This window comes from Prionailurus viverrinus, chromosome F1 (genome assembly GCF_022837055.1).
Source record: "Prionailurus viverrinus isolate Anna chromosome F1, UM_Priviv_1.0, whole genome shotgun sequence".
Taxonomy (NCBI): Eukaryota; Metazoa; Chordata; class Mammalia; order Carnivora; family Felidae; genus Prionailurus; species Prionailurus viverrinus.
In genome coordinates, this window is record NC_062577.1 from 21,204,596 (window position 1) to 21,224,285 (window position 19,690).

At 44.8% G+C, this 19,690-nt stretch overlaps 1 protein-coding gene across 1 annotated transcript in view; it reads right to left on the reverse strand.

Annotated features, from left to right (window-relative positions):
* Positions 1-503: 503 nt before the first annotated feature.
* CF1H1orf21 (chromosome F1 C1orf21 homolog) overlaps positions 504-19,690 on the reverse strand; it is a 176,895-nt gene continuing 157,708 nt past the window's right edge. Inside the window, exon 6 of the mRNA XM_047840781.1 lies at positions 504-6,805. Within this exon, the coding sequence (XP_047696737.1) occupies positions 6,767-6,805 (39 nt within the window). The 3' untranslated portion in view covers positions 504-6,766. The remainder of the gene's footprint in view (positions 6,806-19,690) is intronic.

The window sequence follows — 19,690 nt, forward strand, 5'->3', positions numbered from 1 at the left end:
TGCATGAGTCCTCAACACTGGAGAAGGCAATGCTAAACATGCTACATCTGGGACAACCTGGAGGAAGGGCCCCAAATCCTACAGGAAGGGGCTCCAGCACTGCTGTTGGAGCATCCTAGTGGAACTGCCGAAATGCCAGTCAAGGTCACACTGGATGAACAGGAGAGCGTGTAGGAAATGCTGTAGATGCAAATGGCTGGACGAGGCACATACCCTGAGGGATGAATCCTTTATGCACCATGGATAGGGAAAGGAGGCCAGCCACGATATCCAGGCTAGAAGCCCAGGGTAAGTCAAACATGTCAGTGGCAGGGCAGCCTGGTCCAGAGGGGGCACAGGGTGAGGTGACCAGCAGACCTCTATCCTTCTGTTTCAGTCTAACTCAAACTTTCACGACAGGGATCACCAGCGTTTCCTGTTTTGTCATTACTAGAGTTACACCAATACTTTCCTAGATGTCATCTTAGAGATTACAAAAAGCAAAATACAGCTTTTCCTTGAAGTATTTCAATGATAAAGTAGTTATATTTTCTTTCTCTATGCATCTTTGTGCATGTGCATGTGAGCGTGTGTGTGTGTGTGTGTGTGTGTGTGTGTGTTAAGAAAATAGATCCAAATTTAGAGTCCTAATAAGGCAGCTGCCTGATTCTGTTCCAGGGAAATAGATATGAATTTTTAAAAATAAATTTGCATCTTGTTTTGAATGGAAAAGCTGGCTTGAAATCTATTGTGAAGCTTCCCTTCCCTCGCTCACTTGACTGTCAAGAAAGAACAGTCCCTGAAGGTCTGGACGGAAATGCCCAAAACACAGGGGCTGTTCGATCACCTCTGGGTCTAGGCCAAGTGGTCCCTAAGGTGCCAGAGCTATTTTCAATCCTAGGGACCCTAAGGCAGTTCTGGCTGAGTTTATGGAGTTCTTTTTACTGCCTCTAAGTCTTACTCAATCAAGTTCAAAGCCTTGGACTAAAAATAACTCCTAGAAAGGGAAAAACAGAGAATTCTGGGTAGAGGCAGAAGACAGTATTAGAATGAGGCCTTTGGTTTAGGAATGAATCTTGCTGAATTAAAGCCATTTCTCTGGCTTACAAGAGAGAAGAGCCATTTCCCACGTTATCTTGAAGGAATTTGACAGCTGCCGGGTTTGAAGGAGGTGAGATCTTGGGGATAGTTTTCACAGGAAAACTGAACTTAGCACCCCCTCTACACAAGGAAATTCTTTTGATTCTTTCAACCCAAGTGAGGGTAGGGGTGGGTCCCCTCTAGGCAGCACCTTTAACAGTTGCCATGGAGACGTGAGTCATCTTCTATCGAGGATGTGCCTTTAGAAGCAAGGAAAGGAACTCTGGGGAATTCTTGGGCTCTTCTGACCTTGGACAAGTTATTTAAATGACTATTCAAGTCACTACATGACTATCCAAAACATTAAAGTCTTGAGAGAGATTCACATCTAGTTTCAGTGCTTATACTAGCCTGGAAAATACAGACCCCGGTTCAAACATCAAAAAGAGACATCAAGACCTAGCCCACAAGAAAGGATTGTAAGTCAATGGTCGAGGCCTTTCCTCTACCTTTGGAGCTCAGATTCTCCCACACTTCTCTGCAAGGTTAAGGCTTTTCACCTTAAAATGGTGCAGCCTGTGATGAAATAAGCCTGGGGAGCCAGGGAAGGAAATCAAGCATTCAAAGGCCTGTTCTGGGGGCGCCTGGGTGGCGCAGTCGGTTAAGCGTCCGACTTCAGCCAGGTCACGATCTCGCGGTCCGTGAGTTCGAGCCCCGCGTCAGGCTCTGGGCTGATGGCTCAGAGCCTGGAGCCTGTTTCCCATTCTGTGTCTCCCTCTCTCTCTGCCCCTCCCCCGTTCATGCTCTGTCTCTCTCTGTCCCAAAAATAAATAAATGTTGAAAAAAAAAAAATTTTCAAAGGCCTGTTCTGGCTGCATCTGGCCGCATCTGGTGTTTAACTGCAGAAGTCCCAGGTCCCTTTTCCAGATGCTGTCAGGATTCCAAGAAGAGAGACCTGTGCTTAAATTCCCAAAGCCTTTTTCTTGTGGACCCTACACTCCTGTTAGCCAGTGGCCTCTCCTGTTTGTGGGCAGCTCATCAGATACGGGAAGGCCAAAGAAAACATTCCCCATGGCAAAGCTAGCTGGTGACGAGCCAAAGAGAGAGTCTGGAAGGTAGACACCCTCAAAGGGTTGTTTTCACAGTGTTGCAAAGGGCATAGTAATAATAAAAAATTCGGAAAATACTTGAATGACATCTTTCCTTCTTTCAACATGGGCATTTATGTTGGATAGATGCATTCTGTACTTACGATACACTACTTAGAACACGAGGGGAACAGATTCGCTTCACAGGATTATGGTGAGGATTATATGAGACAATTATACAATGCCTAGCACAGTATCTGGCACAGAGTTGAGTATAATGAATAAATATTAGTTCCTTTTCCTCTTTCCCCAAGATTAGGATTAGATCCCAGATAAGGTACAAGAGTCTCCTGAAAGACGTGGTATAGATAGTCTTCAGGTTTGTCACAAAAGTAAATATATTCACCCACCATCTTCATTTTCTGCTGTGGCCTTTTGACCCTTTCCCAGAGACACACATAAAGGTGACTGAAGGACATATTTTCCCCTTGGAAAAACAGGTCCATTCATTGGCAAAAGGCAACCCATACAACTCATTCACAAAATTCCAAAGGTTTATTGCAAGGACAGTTGCCGCGGCGTGAAAGCCGACAGCCTTATCCAGCTTTACACCAGCGCGTGGGGGTCTAGCAGTCCACACGTGACTTCCAGAAGCCAATGTTCCTGCTTCCTGCCACCTTTTCATCATGCCTCTAAATATATATTCCCTTTCCTCGACCCTGTCTTCTTTTCCTTCTGGCGTTTCAAGCAACTTAACAAAAAGCTTTATTTCTGAGAGGTACAAAGAAATAAAGCTCTGAAAATGCCTTCCAGGGGCAGAAGCATGGAAGGCAGATTTTATGTAAAATTATACAGTGCAATCTAATACGCCTTTTTTTTTTTTTTTTTTTTTTAATTTGGGAGTTGGGAGGAGGGAGGCTGCCTTAGACACCAATCGTTTTGCCTTTCATATAGAACATACTAGAGTCCCGGAGTCCAAGATTCAGAGTCAGTATTTTCTTGGATTAAGAATTTGATCATTTTTCTTCCTAGGAAACCAACATATTTAACGTAGTTTCTTTTCTAAGGCCAGTAGAGATGGAGCGCTCTTAAAATCCTTGCCTAATGTCTGAGCAGAATTTGTAATCAATATGCTGGCCTGCATCACAGGCTCTGAGGTAAAATTCACGAGAGGTATAATTTCTGCTTTTAGCGGGCTTATGGGAGAGTCTGGCCCTCAGAGGAAGAAAGTCTTGATGAGGTTGGGAGGAGGACAGAGGTGCAACTCAAAGCAGGATGGCATCAAATGGGGCCAGGAAGGGGGCGCCACCGTCCCTGGGCTGCTCCTGGGGGCTCTGAGGTCACAGGCGGGTCACTTCGGACTCTGGGGGCGCCCCTGACTTGCGGCAGCGCCAGTGCAGAGCCCAGACGACCTGAGGCTACTCCTCCACCAGCTCATCTCATCTCTTATTCGAGTCAGAGACGCCCCGTCTCAGACCAGGGGCTCTGAAGAGGGGGAGAGACCTGTCTCCCAGCGGGCCTGTGGGTGGCCACCGTGGGCTGACCTAGTTTCCTCGTCTCTGGACTTTGTACTGTTCTTTGTCCCTAAATAGACCATAACACGGCTCTATGCTCCAGCCTGGGGCTAGCAGGCATCGCTGAGGTAAAAGCTTCTTTTGAGGTTCTCTGCCAGTAACAAATGCGTATTCAGTTATGACAGCAAGGACTCCAGAATCTTGAATCTCCGCCAACCAAAAGAAAGCAGCGCATATACTGCTGAACTTTTACAACTCCACAACTTAGAACACATAAAGCGTGTGTAATCCAGCTGTAAATCTTGTTGGCAGTCGGCCCCACCCACTGGCCGCCAGGCAGCTGGATTTTGAATTGCATCCGGCACTTGGCCATGCTATCGACTCTCTCTGCTAAAAGCTTCTCAGTCCATTTCTCATCCTTCCTTTTTCTACCTCCATCCGCCAGGCCACTCCCCTCCCTCCCTCCCTCCTTCCATCTCCCTGAGTCCTCAGCCAGCTGAAGCACTAGTTTCTGGATGATTCTTTTCATTGTATCTGAGACAATCTGCTTAATGTTCAGATACACTTGGGTGAGGGCGGGGGGAGGAGGGGAAAGGCAAAATATTTTTGCATTAGACCCTTTCAGAAGGCATAAAAAAAATAAAGTACAAACACAAATCACTTGACAATTTTATGATTAAAGCCAACGATGGAAAACAGACAAGCTTTGTGTGCTGCTAACATAGTCAAGCATCTCATGCCAACCCACTCAACCACCCCATTTCTCAGATCTATTTCTAGATACACCGATGTGTATGCAGATTTCATCTGCAGATGAAATCACGTCTGCACATCAAAGAGTTAAACCCAGGAGACAGAACTCCAGGTGAAGAGGCCCTGGTTCATGGGAACAGGCTTCTAGTTTAATGAAACACTCAGAAGTCAAATTCCCAGGACACATTTAGTTCCGTGTACATGTGTCTGATGTCAAATGTTAAAAATGACTGGAAAAAAACGATACGAGCATGTTTTATCTTTGGGTAGAAGGCGGTGATTTTGTGGGAAGACACTCTCTGAGACACCAAACAGAGGAGTCACAGGGAAGATGCTTCGTGTCAGCATCATTGTTGCCTGGTAAGAATAGGAAATCATCTAACAGTAGGCCAAGTCCCGAATGGACAGGTTTCAGGTGGGGCTCAGCAGCTCATTTACGGTGGAGGAAAACTATTTTAGTCACTTGGCCAAAACCGTACAAAGGGAGGGAACTTAGAACCCTAGGCGACTTGACTCTCTCTGCATTTTTCTGCTTGAAGCAGGATAAAAAGCCTTAAATTTTGGCTGCATCTCTATTTATGTAACAACCACAGCTGCTCCCCAAAATAGCTGCTGTCGGCTGAAAGAATTAAGGGCTTTTGTTGCTAACATTTGAGTCCATTTTCTGTAGCACTTGACTGAGTTTCCTCTCCCTCACTGTTGTGCCCCTCGGTCTAAACGGAGATAAGGACTCGCACCATTAGCACATGGATGGATTGTAAAGTCAAGGCTCATCTCCTCAGCAAGTGCAAATTCAGCTTCTGATTCTGTTCCCTGGCAGGTGCTGCTTGGCTACCCAGGACAAATAACTACCCACCTTGGGAGGGTGGCAGTGAGGCTGATAAACCCCACGAGAGAGATACACCCAGTGCTCCTTCTGTGTTTCTGTGGGACAAACCCAAACCTAGCATAGCATTTAATAGGGTGCCCTTCCCTGACAGTAACAAAGAGAACCCTCATCAAAGCTATCAAACGCGTTAAAAAAATACAAAAGTTATTTTCTCCTTTTTGATTGCTATTTACTTGTGACAACATTTGTTAAAAATATTACTTCTGTCTTCGAGAAGAGATCATTCTCTTCATATAATATGGAAAAATAAACTCTACCAAACCCACAGTCAACATTCCCCCACCACTGCCCTGGGGCTTTGGCTTCTGCATCTCCAAATATCATCGCCAGTGTCAACGTGCTACATTTCCAGTAGGCAGACGCTTTGCACTGTCCTAGCCAGTGCTGCAGGTAAGAGGAGGAGGAAGTGGCAAGGTTCATGGAACATTCTGAAGGGAGAGAGTGAGGACGGAGGATGGCTTATTTGCTAACGAAATGAAAGGTAACAGGGTGGTTTCAGGCCCTCCTAAAAAGTCGAGGGGTGTCCCCTCATCTCTTCTGACCACTGACAGCCTGCTAACGGGTGGTGGGTGACGGATGGGAGGGCAGGGAGCCACGAAGGTCAATTATCAGTGTCACTGCAAAGGAGGGCTCATCTTCTGCGCCCGGGATCATCGTGAAACACTGAACTGGATGAATGGGAGAAGACAAGGATACATAAAAACAGTAAAATGTTTATTTTCTTAGAAAAAAAAGTGGGGAAGAGGGATTCAAAATGATTGTGATCACACTTCCGTCTGCATCTGAGCAAAGCCAGTGTTGCAAGCTTAATCCTTGATTAAGATCCCTAGTCAATGACACCTGCTGCTCACTCCCACGTCACTCCGGGAGTCACGTCACAACATGCTTTTAATGGATAAGAGCTTCTCTACTTCTTCTTAGCAGAGAAACACAGCTTGCCATAGCAACCATCCCATCTCCAAAGCGCAACACTGCCAGTGAGAAGCAAGGCTCTGGACCGCTCGGGAGAGACAGGGAGGGAGGGAGGAGAGAGGGAAGGAGACGCTTGTCTTAGAAGCGGAACAGTTCTACAACAGGAGTTTGATATCTGAGTTCACCACTACCTCATCTTATAGAAAATAGGTTGGAGAGCATCTGTAAAACCAACAGTATCTTTAAGGTGAAATTGCAGAATTTTGCTGCATACCTGGACACAAGAGAAGTGAAAAGTTGCAACAAGTTTTAACTAGCAGCAACAAAGAAAGTTCGAGAACGGTTTTCTGTTTGTTTGTTTGTTTGTTTTTAGCAATATTCCTTTGCAAGTTCATTAAGAAACACTGTAATTTAATGGGGCATACGATATGGAACGATCTTCGTTTGCTATAGTGCTGTTCGTTGAAGAGAACCGACCTTTGCAAAGATTTCAACTGGGGTGTAACTTATTTACACAGTAGTAGCTCCTGGTTTGAGTGGTCGAATTGGTGCTATGTGATATCCTCTTCTTCCGAACAGTAATCTCGACCCTTGAGGGGAAAAGAGAAGAATAGCGTGTGAGTGAGAAATTCAAAGCATAGTCCGAGGCAAGTTACTCACCAGCAATTTTCTCTCAACGAGTCTGTCCCCTTGGAACAGAACTCAGGCTTTATCAGTGACTGGGCACAAGGTAGAGAAGGTGCAAATGCTTGTTGGCGGATTTATAAATGAACTATGCCTCGAGGCATGGAAGTTTTACCAAGTCCCAAATAAGCCCTTACTTTATATTGGTAAGAACTTATGTTAGGCACATACAAGACTCAGTCTTTCACCAAGAAATTACCAAATGGACGAACCATTCAGGAGACCAAGTTCTCATGAATAAGAGAAACTGAAATAAACAATGAACAAGCCACTTTTGTCTGGGGCTGGGGCTGCACATATTCTATGGTTACATCTCCATGCCTGGAATTTAGAATTTTACAGAAGGGGATGGTATAATCCAGGGATGTCATAGTTTTAACCCACTCCCAATTAAAACAGGGGTTAAATCCCTGCCCCACCCCCCGCCCCGCCAAAGATCCACTGAACTATGTATAACAGATCTGGGACTATGCTTGGTATGTGTAGGATGCACAAGAAAACAAAAATGCTTTTGATTCATTTGCTACCAAAACAGGTTACTTGAGGGCTTGAGGACTACATACAGTCGTTACTTTTGAACATTTTCCTCCTCTCTCTAGTGGGTTATACACTCTATGAAGGCATGGTTAGGACTGGGATTTAGGCTCCACATCTGCCCCAGCTGGGTTGTCCTGGTCAGAGCATTCAGCTTCTCGGTCTGTAATCCCTCGAGACGGCACAGGAACAAAAGTACCTGCCCACCATGAGATCACAATATCATAGATAAGGGCTTTGTAAAAGGTCATGTATTAATAGTATTTGTATCCTTCAACCTTTTTCTTCCTGAATACACACTATGCATTTAAATTCTGAGGGGATACATTCCTTTAAAAACAGATTTCTCTACTTAACTGGAACTTATTCCTGAAAGTATCTAAAACAAAGAAAAAAACAATTTTGCATGAAACTGTTTCGCAAATGTATTACAGGATTCTTTGTCATAATATCTGGATGCTGCAAATATTTCACATTGTCCTAATGGGTGAGCATCATCATAACTAATGACTGTACCATCTGACAGGGCAGTAATCCTGGCTCTGTGACTAGCTCTGGTGTCTTGACGGAGTCACCTCTCTGCATCTCAGTTTCCCCATCTGTACAGTGAAGACAACTATCCCTACTTCACATGGTTGCTGAAGATTAAACAAGTTAAGAGTAGTACAGTGATGGAATCGTGTCTGGCACATAATTGTAGTTATTATGTGTGTGTGTGTGCGTGCACACATGTGCACATGTGTTTGATAAATAACAAAATGCTGCCACACAGTGAAATCTTCGGGGCCTGCGAGGCATGGGAGGTTGCCAGCTCCCACGTTAAACGGCCCCAGATTGCTCGTTCTCTTTGAATGTGATTCACGATGTTTGGTTTCCTCCTCCATCAGACTGCCAACTCTCACCCCTGCTACCTGCAGAGCGTCTGAGCCCCATGTCACCACCACGCTTATTTTAGAAGTGGCATGAAATGTCTCCTGGGCAAAGAAACTGGGTAACCGATCTTCCTGAGAAGAGAGGCATGCACTCAGCCGTCATCGCCCATCAACAGCCTCCCCGGTGACACTGCACAAGCAGATACCATCCCTCGCCGGGACCCCGACCACTTAGGAGACACTCTGAACCACGTGTTGGGGAGCTAGGAAGGAGAACTCCTTGGGCCCTGATGGCTGGGAGTTTACTCTACAAAGTGGGAAACAGGACACATCCAGACGTACCAGCACAGTGCTAGAAACATATCAGGTGATGCTCTCCACAGATCCTCAACTCGTGCGGCTCAGGGAGGGTATTTGGAAATGGACACTGTTGTTTAGCTGGAGGGGAGAGGCAGGGCTCATGCAGTTTTCATCAGGAAAGGAAAGAGAACATTTCCAGTGTATATACGGACGTACACACTGTTGTGTGACAACAGGCAAATTGCTGGGCTTTGGTTTCCTGGGGATAATCATGGTCTGTCTCAGGGTTGTGATCAGGATTAAATGGGAAAAACACAGTGCCTGGCAGATAGTCAATAAAGGTTAGCTGCTGCTGCTATCATTGCAATCATTGTTATTACAAATCCCGAGTGTGATCAGTCTCCTGGCAGGGGAGCGGGGACCTCCTTCCTTGTGGTCATAAACTGTGATCTGATGGGTGTCCCTTCCTCCCACCTCAGCCTTGTACCGCAGGGAGGCCAGAACCTCGTGACCTTGGATACACTTCTGTGGCAGACCCTAAGTCCTTTCCTTTCTTATATCTAAAAGAGGCCTCAATCAAGGCAAAGCCCCAGCCAGCCAATGTGGTGTGCAGAAGGCACTTCATCCACAAGACAGAACTTGCATGCAATGACAGACAGAGAGCCACACGTATGTGAACGGATGTCCTCACTGACACAGCAGTGTCTCCAACTCTGTAAATGAGTTACAGGGTTAACACAGCAGAAGGAGCCTTTTAGATCCTCCAAGTTTACTGTTACCATAAGGGAGCGCCTCCTTTCGAGGGACAAAACTATATCAACCGTCTGTGTAAACCCAAGACTGCCATGATCACTTCCTGAGCATTTTCTTCTCTGAAATTATAACCACTATGAGGAGGAGGAGGAGAAGGTGGAGGAAAATGGCAACAGTTGTTTTGCTGACATTATTTCCTGACAAATGACACCTGCCAGGTGGGAGAAGCGCCATGTTACCTGCGGGGGGAACCGCAGAGGAGCCCAAGACCACAGACCACAGGGCTCATCCTCGTCCTTTTTGTTAGAATTGTAGTGAGTTGACAACTAACTTCAAATTCTAATCAATTCCACTTTTTTTTAAATTTTATTTATTTAAAAAAAATTTTTTTTTTTCAACGTTTATTTATTTTTGGGACAGAGAGAGACAGAGCATGAGCGGGGGAGGGGCCGAGAGAGAGGGAGACACAGAATCGGAAACAGGCTCCAGGCTCTGAGCCATCAGCCCAGAGCCTGACGTGGGGCTCGAACTCCCGGACCGCGAGATCGTGACCTGGCTGAAGTCTGACGCTTAACCGACTGCGCCACCCAGGCGCCCCAAATCAATTCTACTTTTGTTATTGTCACCTGCCAGCAGCTCTGAGAACCAAATATTTCATGGACAGAAAACTTGGAAATCAAAGGCATGGAGAGTAAGAGCTCGCGGAGGGCCGGCATCATTCTAGAAGGGGAACCTGAGAACGGTTCCTGGCACATCCCACCCCCATGCGGGCAGACCTTCTGTAACATGACTGCACATCTCATTTAAATTTATAAAGAACTGTGCTAAAAAGAGAACCTGAAAACCTTCAGCTGTCAGAAGGCAGAAGTGGGAGTGAGCTGGGTTTAGAAGAATCACGGCAATTCTCCTGACCAAGGAGGCCCTTCCCTTTATGCGGCTACAGAAAGGGATGTCTGTAAAGACTGCTTTCTGCAGTCAGAATTGGGGCCTCGAGACACAATTTCCACCCTTGTGCAAAGGACCCGTTGAAAGCTACGGGGAACAAGATCCCTGGGAGGAGGCTGCAAAGTCCCAACGATGCTGACAAGGAAAGCTGTTTGAAGAAACACAGAAGCATCTTGGTGCAGACTCAAAAATCTTCAGGAGCTCTTGCCTCTGGAGATTTCCCCCACTGTGCCCCTACTCTGTATGGGCTTTCTGTGTCCTCTTCAGCTGCATTATTTCCTTGGAACTTCAAGAAGTTTATGTCAACACAGAGCATACATTTCCAAGGTTCCAGGGTATGGATTCTTTGTTGGTTCAAATGTCCGGGCTAAGAGTTGGGGATGTGAAGGAAAAGAGAAGGGAAAGCCATATCCTAATTTTAAATTCTGCTAGTTTAAAGAGGGGCAGCCCAAAGAGTGAGTTCGGACCAAGGAATTGTTCCTCCAAAGTACCTTGGTCCTGAAGTTAACTAGACAAGTGGTCAAGGGCTGGCCGTCCAGTTTCAGGTTTGATTTTATCATGGAAGTCTCTAGTACATTTCTGTAGACCTGTGTGCTTTCAGCCTAATACATGCACCTCAAGCACCTAACAATCAGCCACGAACAGAGGATTTTCCCAGGGGGGTAGATGACAACTGGATGGATGTTACTGAGAGGACGCAGCAAGTCTCAGCTTCCCCATCTGTAAAATGGGGAAAGTGACCTAACATGCAGTGTTGCTGAGGGAATCAGAAAACACATAAGGTGCTCAGCAAAGCTTGGCCCACGGGAGGTTATTTAATACATTAGCGCTTTTTTGATGATATTGAAAAATGAGTTCAACAGATGCAGCAGTGAATAAACTGTCTAGGTGAGAAACTGGGCCCATAGCTGAAGGAGTCATTTACACCTAGGTCCTCAAACAAGCCAGGCATGTGGGTGCTAGCCCCTCCCCCTCAGTCCCAGCTTCCCCCCCCCCCACCCCCCATCAGCCCTCACCACACCCATCACTTCTCAGTTTCTGGATCTCTGCTCAAATGCCACCTCACTGTCTTCCCTGAACACAATAGCCCTTCTACCTCGGCTTCATTTTTATTTATATCATTTATCATTTCCTGGCATTATTCATATATTAGTTCCTTTTGCTATTGGCTGTCTTCTTTCTTGAACAGAAGCATCAAGTGGGCAGAAAGCGTTTTACGCAGTGCTGTATCTCCAGGGCTTTCGACCAGCGTCGGCAACGTGTTAGCTGCTCAGTGAATTGTGCCGCATTCCAGACAGGGAGCCTTCGCTTTGGGGATAGTTTTCCAAGCTGCCCATGAAACTGTTCAACAGCTGAACCCAAGCTCTGCCTGTCTGCAATTCCCAAAGGATGGCTTAATCCAGGCCTTTGGAACCAGAGGATAGGCCTTTCCAGACCGACAGCACGCCTTGGTCCCTTGTCTGCGAATCACATGGCTCCGTCTAGATCTTCCCCCTTTTGTATGGGCGCCACTTCCCCCATGCTCTTATTAAAATGGACGCATCCAAAAAATCCCCGGCACAGAATAAGATACCCCAGATGTACAGCACAAGATACGTAAGAATCAAGTATCTGACAAGGGGGATCACCAGAAGTGACAGACTCCAAGAGAACTGATGTGCTGAGTCTTAACCATAATGTAACAGACCATCAAACTGAACTTCTGTTAAAGTTCTGGAGAGGGAAACAGCTCTCATGGAAAGAGGGAAGTAACTTATACAAAGCAATCGAAAAAGAGCCCAAGAAAATAAAAACAGGAACACATCTGATCATGTGGAAACAGACTTCTGCATGTCAAAAAATAACACAGTGAAAAGGCACATTTCATAATGGGAAAAATACCTGTAGCATACAGTGTGTAAATAAGTTATAGGAGAAGCTCCTACCAATAATAATAAAAAAAGGACAGTAAGAGGATATCAGTAAGAAGGATGGGTACACACTGGAAACTCATTCAGAATGGAATAAGACCAGTGAACACATAAATAGAAAAGTGGCCTGCTTCAGTCATCAAAAAATACAAATCCAATCATTTGACGGTATTGGAAAACAGTGATGCCCAATTCTTGAGAGTCCACAATGAAACGGAAATCCCAGGTTGCTGGCAGGAATGTAAAATGGTATGGTGGCTTCCAAAGGCAACTTGAAAATGTGTACTATGAGTCCAAAAAATGTTCATACCCCTTATTATAGCAATCATTGAAATCAATATCAAAGATAAACCCCCAAATATATGTTATTTATTTATTTATTAAAAAATTTTTTAATGTTTATTCATTTTTGAGAGAGACAAAGACAGAATGCGAGTGGGTTAGGGGCAGGGAGAGAGGGAGACACAGAATCTGAAGCAGGCTCCAGGCTCTGTCAGCACAGAGCCCAACGGGGGCCCCGGCTTGAACCCACAAACTGTGAGATCATGATCTGAGCCAAAGTCGGTGGCTTAACCGACTGAGCCACCTAGGCGCCCCTCCCAAATATATGTTTTTTTAAAAAATATATGCATTGTTGCCCTGGGGCTGGAGGTGGGAAAGAGGATTGACTATAAGCAGGCAGGGGGGACCTTCCTGAGGTGATAGAAATGTTCTAGAACTGGAGGTTGGTGGTGGTTGCATAATTTGGTAAATTTACTATAAATGATTGCATTGTACATAGAAAATGAGTAAGTTTTATGGTATGTAAATTACAGCTTCATAAAGTTCTTAGGAGTGTATGTGTAAATATTTTCATTGCAGCATTTTCACTAGGTGTGAAAAAACCCGCAAATATCCCAAGAAAAAAAATGGTTACCAAGGTACGGCCCATGAACACTCTGGTACCAAACACACGAACGAAACAACAGGACCAATCACCCACCGCGTCTCACACAGGCAGGTCTTTCTTGTGCACCACTGTACTTTCACACACATTGTTCCCTTCTCTCAGACCGCCTTCCCCAGCTGTCTGCATGCAGCCACTCAGTCTTTACAATGTTGTTTCAACCTTGTATCTACAAGTGACATTTTCCCCAGGGCTCAGGGAGAATGGGTCTCTTCCCCTCTCAGTCGTCCTTCTATCCCACCACCAGGCTTTAGGGTGATTTTAACCCAAATGTTTGCCTCCCTTACTGCAGGCACCAGGGTGGGTCTCTTATTCACCCTTGTCTTTTTGGTACTTAATGGAATCCTTGTGTGGCCCACATCACAATGGTTATGAACACTTAGGCGTTTGGAGGGAGGCCGTGCTGTGTGTGTGTAGGCTGTTAAATGATGTTTTCAGGAAGTGTCTTGGGACTTTAATAAGTGAAGGAAATTGTCAACATTTTGTGAATGCCACAAGAAAAAGCAGTCCTCTTTAACAACACAGCTGAGGGGCACCTGGGTGGCTCAGTTTGTTTAGCGTCCGACTGCAGCTCAGGTTGCGATCTCCTGGTTTGTGAGTTCAAGCCCCATGTTGGGCTCTGTGCTGACAGCTCAGAGCCTGGAGTCTGCCTTGGATCCTGTGTCTCCCTCTCTCTCTCTGTCCCTCTCCTGCTCCCACTCTCTCTCTCTCTAAAATAAATAAACATTAAAAAATTAAAAGAGAAACAACACAGCTGACAAAGAGTAAGGTTTGAACACAAGTATCAGCAGAGACTGGGGCACAGTCTGGTTCTAAGAACAGCCTGGAACCTAGCAGAGGGCAGCAGGAATGCATGGAGGGGGAACAAAGGCTGATATCAGAATCCCACTGTTCACTACTCATCATTCTTATTTATATAAATAATACCTATGTATAAACCACAGAAGGAATCATGTCCGGTCCTCGCTTTTTTGGACAAAGCAAATGCACTTTTATATTTGGATTAAAAAATGTGCATCTGGACAGTTCAATTACAAGTGCCAATAGGAACACCAGCTCTCCTTTTTAAAAAAAAAAATTAATTCCAGTATAGTTAACATACAGTGTTATGTTAGTTTCAGGTGGTTTGGCAATTCTATCCATTACTCAGGGATCATCATGGTAAGTGTATTCTTACTCCCTTTCACCCATCTCCCTATCTACCTCCCCTCTGGTAACCATCTGTTTGTTCTCCATTATTAACAGTCTATTTTTTGGTTTGTCTCTTTTTTTTTCCCTTTGTTCTTTTGTTTTGTTTCTTAAATTCCACATATGAATGAAATCATATGGTATTTGTCTTTATCTGACTTATTTCACCTAGCGTTGTACTCTAGATCCATCCATGTTGTTGCAAATGGCAAGATTTCATTCTTTTTATGGCTGAACAATATTCCAGTGTGTGTGTGTGTGTGTGTGTGTGTGTGTGTGTGTGTGTGTTCCACATCTTTTTTATCCATTCATCTATCCATGGACACTTGTGTTGCTTCCATATCTTGGCTACGGTAAATAATGCTACAATAAACACAGGGATGTGTTTATCTGTTTGAATTAATATTTTTGTATTCTTTGGGTGAATACCCAGTAGTGCTATTACTGGATCGTAGGTAGTTATATTTTCCGCAGTGGCGGCACCAGTTTGCATTCCCAGTCTGGTTCTCTTTTTATAATATTTAGTCAGGAGTCGTAAACTCAGTCTTTGCTGTTGTCATGAAGTTCTGATTAGAAAACTTCACAGGGGCCAGGTAACTAAATACCTTAGTGAAGATTCTCATGTTTGTAGAAAGCAAGCATTAAGCTTGGTAACAAAGGCCCATTATAGAGGTTTGTTTTAAGGAGGTTTATTTCTGTCTGGAACTGTGAGTTACACTTGCCATAAAGCAGGCTCTTGTTTGCTGACTGATTGACTGACTGAGTCTCCTCTCCTTGATCTCTCTGGATGACACCAGGAACCTCTGTTAGTTTCTGGCCTGTATATTATTTTGATTCTCCTACTCCCTGTGTGCTTCCTTTATATGATTCATCTTCCTCCTCTCTTCCTAATTATGGGCATCCTGAGTCTCAGTTTCTTGACTTAGCTTTGCCCCGATAGACTACTACCCGGCTTTGTGGGACTGGCTTTCAGGTGCCAAAGAACGCCTTGATTCGTGAAACATAATTGCTGCAACTGTGTTTTGGGGCAGAAATTCAGTGGGCCATCTCCTTGCTCTGCGCACCGTGCGCCCCCCCCACCCCCCCGCCCCACAAGTTTTTTTCCCCCAACCTTTTCCTCCAGGCATCACCATCCACAGGCAACCTCAGACCCATGTTTCCATGGGAATTTGGACACTTATGCTCTGTCCCTGCACCAGGAATACAGGGGCAGAAAAGCTCATTCCAAAGCTAGAGCATCTGTGAACGATGAGCTAGAAACCAGAACCCCCATGATGTGGAGGAGGCAGGAGGTGGGAAAGGGAGACAAATGGAATGAAGGCTACCCCCAGGGGCTGTTATTCCAACTTCTCTCTGCGGGGCAGGGGGCCAGAAGCAGGCACCCTCCACCCCTTCCTCAGGGCTGCAAGTGGTGGGGCCTCTATCAGTCAGTGTTCCAACAGCATTTTCCCTAACAGCCCAACAAAGATTTAACCACACTTTTGAGGAAATGCCAGAGAAAAGCAAGAATAATTAGCTGTGCTGTTAAAGTCTCCTCCTCCAGCTTACCTCCTTAGAAAAATCAGTCAAGGCATTAATGGCCACCTCTGTTTCTAATGAGCTTTATTCTAATTAGACTCACACATTGTGATTTCAGTCGGAAAAAAGGTCTCATTTGTAAAGAGCAGTAGGAGTGTGACAGCTTCTGACTGTTTCTTTGACCATACACAGGAATGATCACCACGATAACAGCAGCAATGACAGCCGTCCCAGTATATCAGCTCTTCATTCCCAAGGGAGAGCGAGTATTAACTAAATGGCTGTAAAACCCCCACCAAGCGTTTGTTACACAGGAATCCTCATTCTAGGAACAAAAAAGGAGGACGTTTTAGAAGCTTTAAAGGCACATATTCCTTAAGCTCTTTCTGTCATTGGCACTTGGATGACTTCAGTGACGCCCCTTCCCCATGCAGACGTGAGTGGGAGTTAGAATAGGGTGGGAGATTCCTATCTCTAGGCCATTTTGAACTTATGTCCTACAGCAGGTGTTTGGTAACTTTCTCTGTGAAGGGCCAAATAGTAAATATTTTAGGCTTTGCATTCCATACAGTCTCTGTTGCAGCTCAGCCCTACTGTTGTGAGCATGAAGGCAGCCATAGATAAAGTAGAAGAATGAGCGTGGCTGTGTTCCAATAAAACTTTATTTGTGGACACTAAAATTGGAATTTCACCTACTTTTTCACATGTCAGAAAATATATCCTGCTTTCTTGCTTTTCCAAACCACTGAAATATGTAAAAACCATTGTTTGGTGAACTAGGTTTGGCCCATGGGCTATACTTTACCCATTCCTGTTCCAGAGAATAGAATTACCATCAGTGGCTAACACTGTCAAGGGTTTGGCCTTCTTCCTAGAAGCTCAAGCAACAGAGATAATTTCCATCTTGAGAGAAATGTCTCTCAAGATGGAACCAGAGTTCTCTTCTAAAATGTCATTTTACAAAATTGTTCTTATTTTACAAACAAGAAAAGCATCAAAATAAAAATTTTGCTACAATCTATCTTCCTAATAAATTGGAGACTTTCCAAGTTTCATTTAAATTTCTGTTCATATGTTATTTTTATATAGCTTCAATCCAATGATAGACACATCTTTTTTTGTTTTTTTTCCACTTAATGTTATCTTATAAAATTTTTTCCTGTTTTAACTGATTTCTTCTAATGATAAATAGATATAACAAATTTTTGTGGAATTCTGTGTAGAAGATTTCCAGGCCATTTGATGGACTTAATTCAAAGGGATGTCTTAGTCTATTCTCAGGTGTAAGCATTAAGATTTTTTTTAATGTATATTTTTTTTTTTTTTTTTTTTATTTTTTTTTTTTAAATTTTTTTTTCAACGTTTTTTATTTATTTTTGGGACAGAGAGAGACAGAGCATGAACGGGGGAGGGGCAGAGAGAGAGGGAGACACAGAATCGGAAACAGGCTCCAGGCTCTGAGCCATCAGCCCAGAGCCCGACGCGGGGCTCGAACTCACGGACCGCGAGATCGTGACCTGGCTGAAGTCGGCCGCTCAACCGACTGAGCCACCCAGGCGCCCCAATGTATATTTTTTTTTTGAGAGAGAGAAAGAAAAAAGAGAGAGAGAGTGAGAGAGAGAGCGAGAGCAGGGGAGTTGCAGAGAGGAGACACAGAATCCGAAGTAGGCTCCAGGTTCTGAGCTGTCAACAGAGCCCAACACAGGGTTCAAACTCATCGACCATGAGATCATGACCTGAGCCAAAGTCGTATGCTCAACTGATTGAGCCACCCAGGCTCCCCTGTAAGAGTTAAGATTAGAATACCATCCCCTCACCTCCAGGCCAGGACAACCTATTTGGTAGACTGAGCCTCATGGGTCCCCTCTAAGGTTCACTTCTTCTAGGACATAAAGCCTCATGGCTTCTCTAGGGTTCACTTCCTTGAGGACAATTGCTTTAGCAAGTTTGGGATTTCAATCCTTATGCCTCTTGACAGAGATGTGTCTTCCAGACAAACTCTTTAGAGCTCTCTGTTCAGAACTAATCGCTTATACCTCAGAATGTACATTGAACATGGCTGGGGATTTGGGGAGACTAAGCACCCACTTCCTTTCCTTACAGCTTTTAACTGAGAACAGTCTGAAGGAGTCAGATGGGACTGAGCTCTCTTGCTGGGTTAGAGAACCCCATCATGCCCCCCGCCCCCAACTGTCTCACCCCTGAGGCCCTATGGATGGTGATGGTGACTGACCCAGTCAGTCACAGATGGAGAGAGTGGAGGATGTTTGCCCGTTACTGCTCACAAGCTAGAAGACGAGAGAGAGTGTGAAAGGTGGGTTCCTTTCCTTCCTCCCTACAGAGAGGAGCGACCTTATTTGTTGGATCAGTGCTCACCACCCCTTCCCTTTCTCTTTGCTTTCAGAATAGGAAGCACATGCATTTGGCCAGGAAGGGAACCACGGCTACTGATGGGAGGTCCCTGCCTATAAAAGGCGGAAAAGAGTGGATTAGCCAGATATGAACGGACCAATGAGGAATGGGTGTCCTGGGCCCAGGGATGGGGAGAACATGTCTGTGTGGCTTCCCTCCTCATTTAGGACATGGCTAAGGTGGCCGAGCTGCACCCTGAAAGAGAAGGAAAAACAGGGTCCTTGGGACTTCATTATGGATCCTGAGGGTCCCACTGGCGTGATGAACCTAATGCATTTCTTGGGAATGAGCCTTTTGCAAGGATGACAACTGAAGGAGGCCCACAGGACACATGACAGACGGGGGCAAGCAGAACTGACTGGATTTGTAGGGACTTTTTAGCCTGATGCAAAGCTCTGATTAAATTAAAGATTGTCACACATTTGGCCAATTGGCCAATAAGCAAAACCATGAACAGAAGTCAACTGCATCTCTGATCATAACTATCAGAATCCTTGGAAGTAGTGATGTCAACTGAAGTCTAAACCAGGAGCATTTCAGGTGACTTAGAGCATTGCTTGGTGCCTGGATCTTAGTGCTTCTTGAAGCTTTTCTTCCGCTGGGATGCAGTTGAAGATGTGAGCAAGGCCAGTGACCAGCATGTAATCAGACTTTTTTCCACCACATGTTTTGTCACATATTCCTGTTTTCATAGGCTTCTCTTCATTTTGAGAAATTTAAAGGACAAAGAATGTAACAAACACTGTATTTCTATCATGTGGACATAAGAAGCAGTGATATTTTGGGGCGCCTGGGTGGCTCAGTCGGTTGAGTGTCCGACTTCGGCTCAGGTCATGATTTCACGGTTTGTGGGTTCGAGCCCTGAGTCAGGCTCTGTGCTGACAGCCTGGAGCCTGCTTCGGATTCTGTGTCTCCCTGTCTCTCTGCCCCTCCCCTGCTCATGCTCTGTCTCTCTCTGTCTCAAAAATAAATAAAACATTAAAAAAATTAAAAAAAAAGAAGCAGTGATATTTTGTGACATTTGCTGCTGGCTCCCACCCTCCTGGATGGAAGTGCCACCCAGTCCTGGGCTCCTTCCCCATCCCCAGGGGCAAGCAGGGTCATGGGAGTAGTATGTGTTCTTCCAGTCCATTTCTGATACTCTAGTGTTCATATCATATTCCTACTATATCAAATAAATTATACTTTATATGTATATGTATGTTTAAACATATAACAGATGTAAATACATTCCAGTTATAAATATATCATGTAAAAATATACCATACTAATGTGTGCATACACACCGTGTGTGTGTGTGTGTATCACTACATGGTATATAGCTGGTGCTTCATAAATACTTGCTTAATGCCCATCTATGAACAACGTACGGTATTTTCACTTTTTTTTTGGTTAAAGTTTATTTATTTTTGA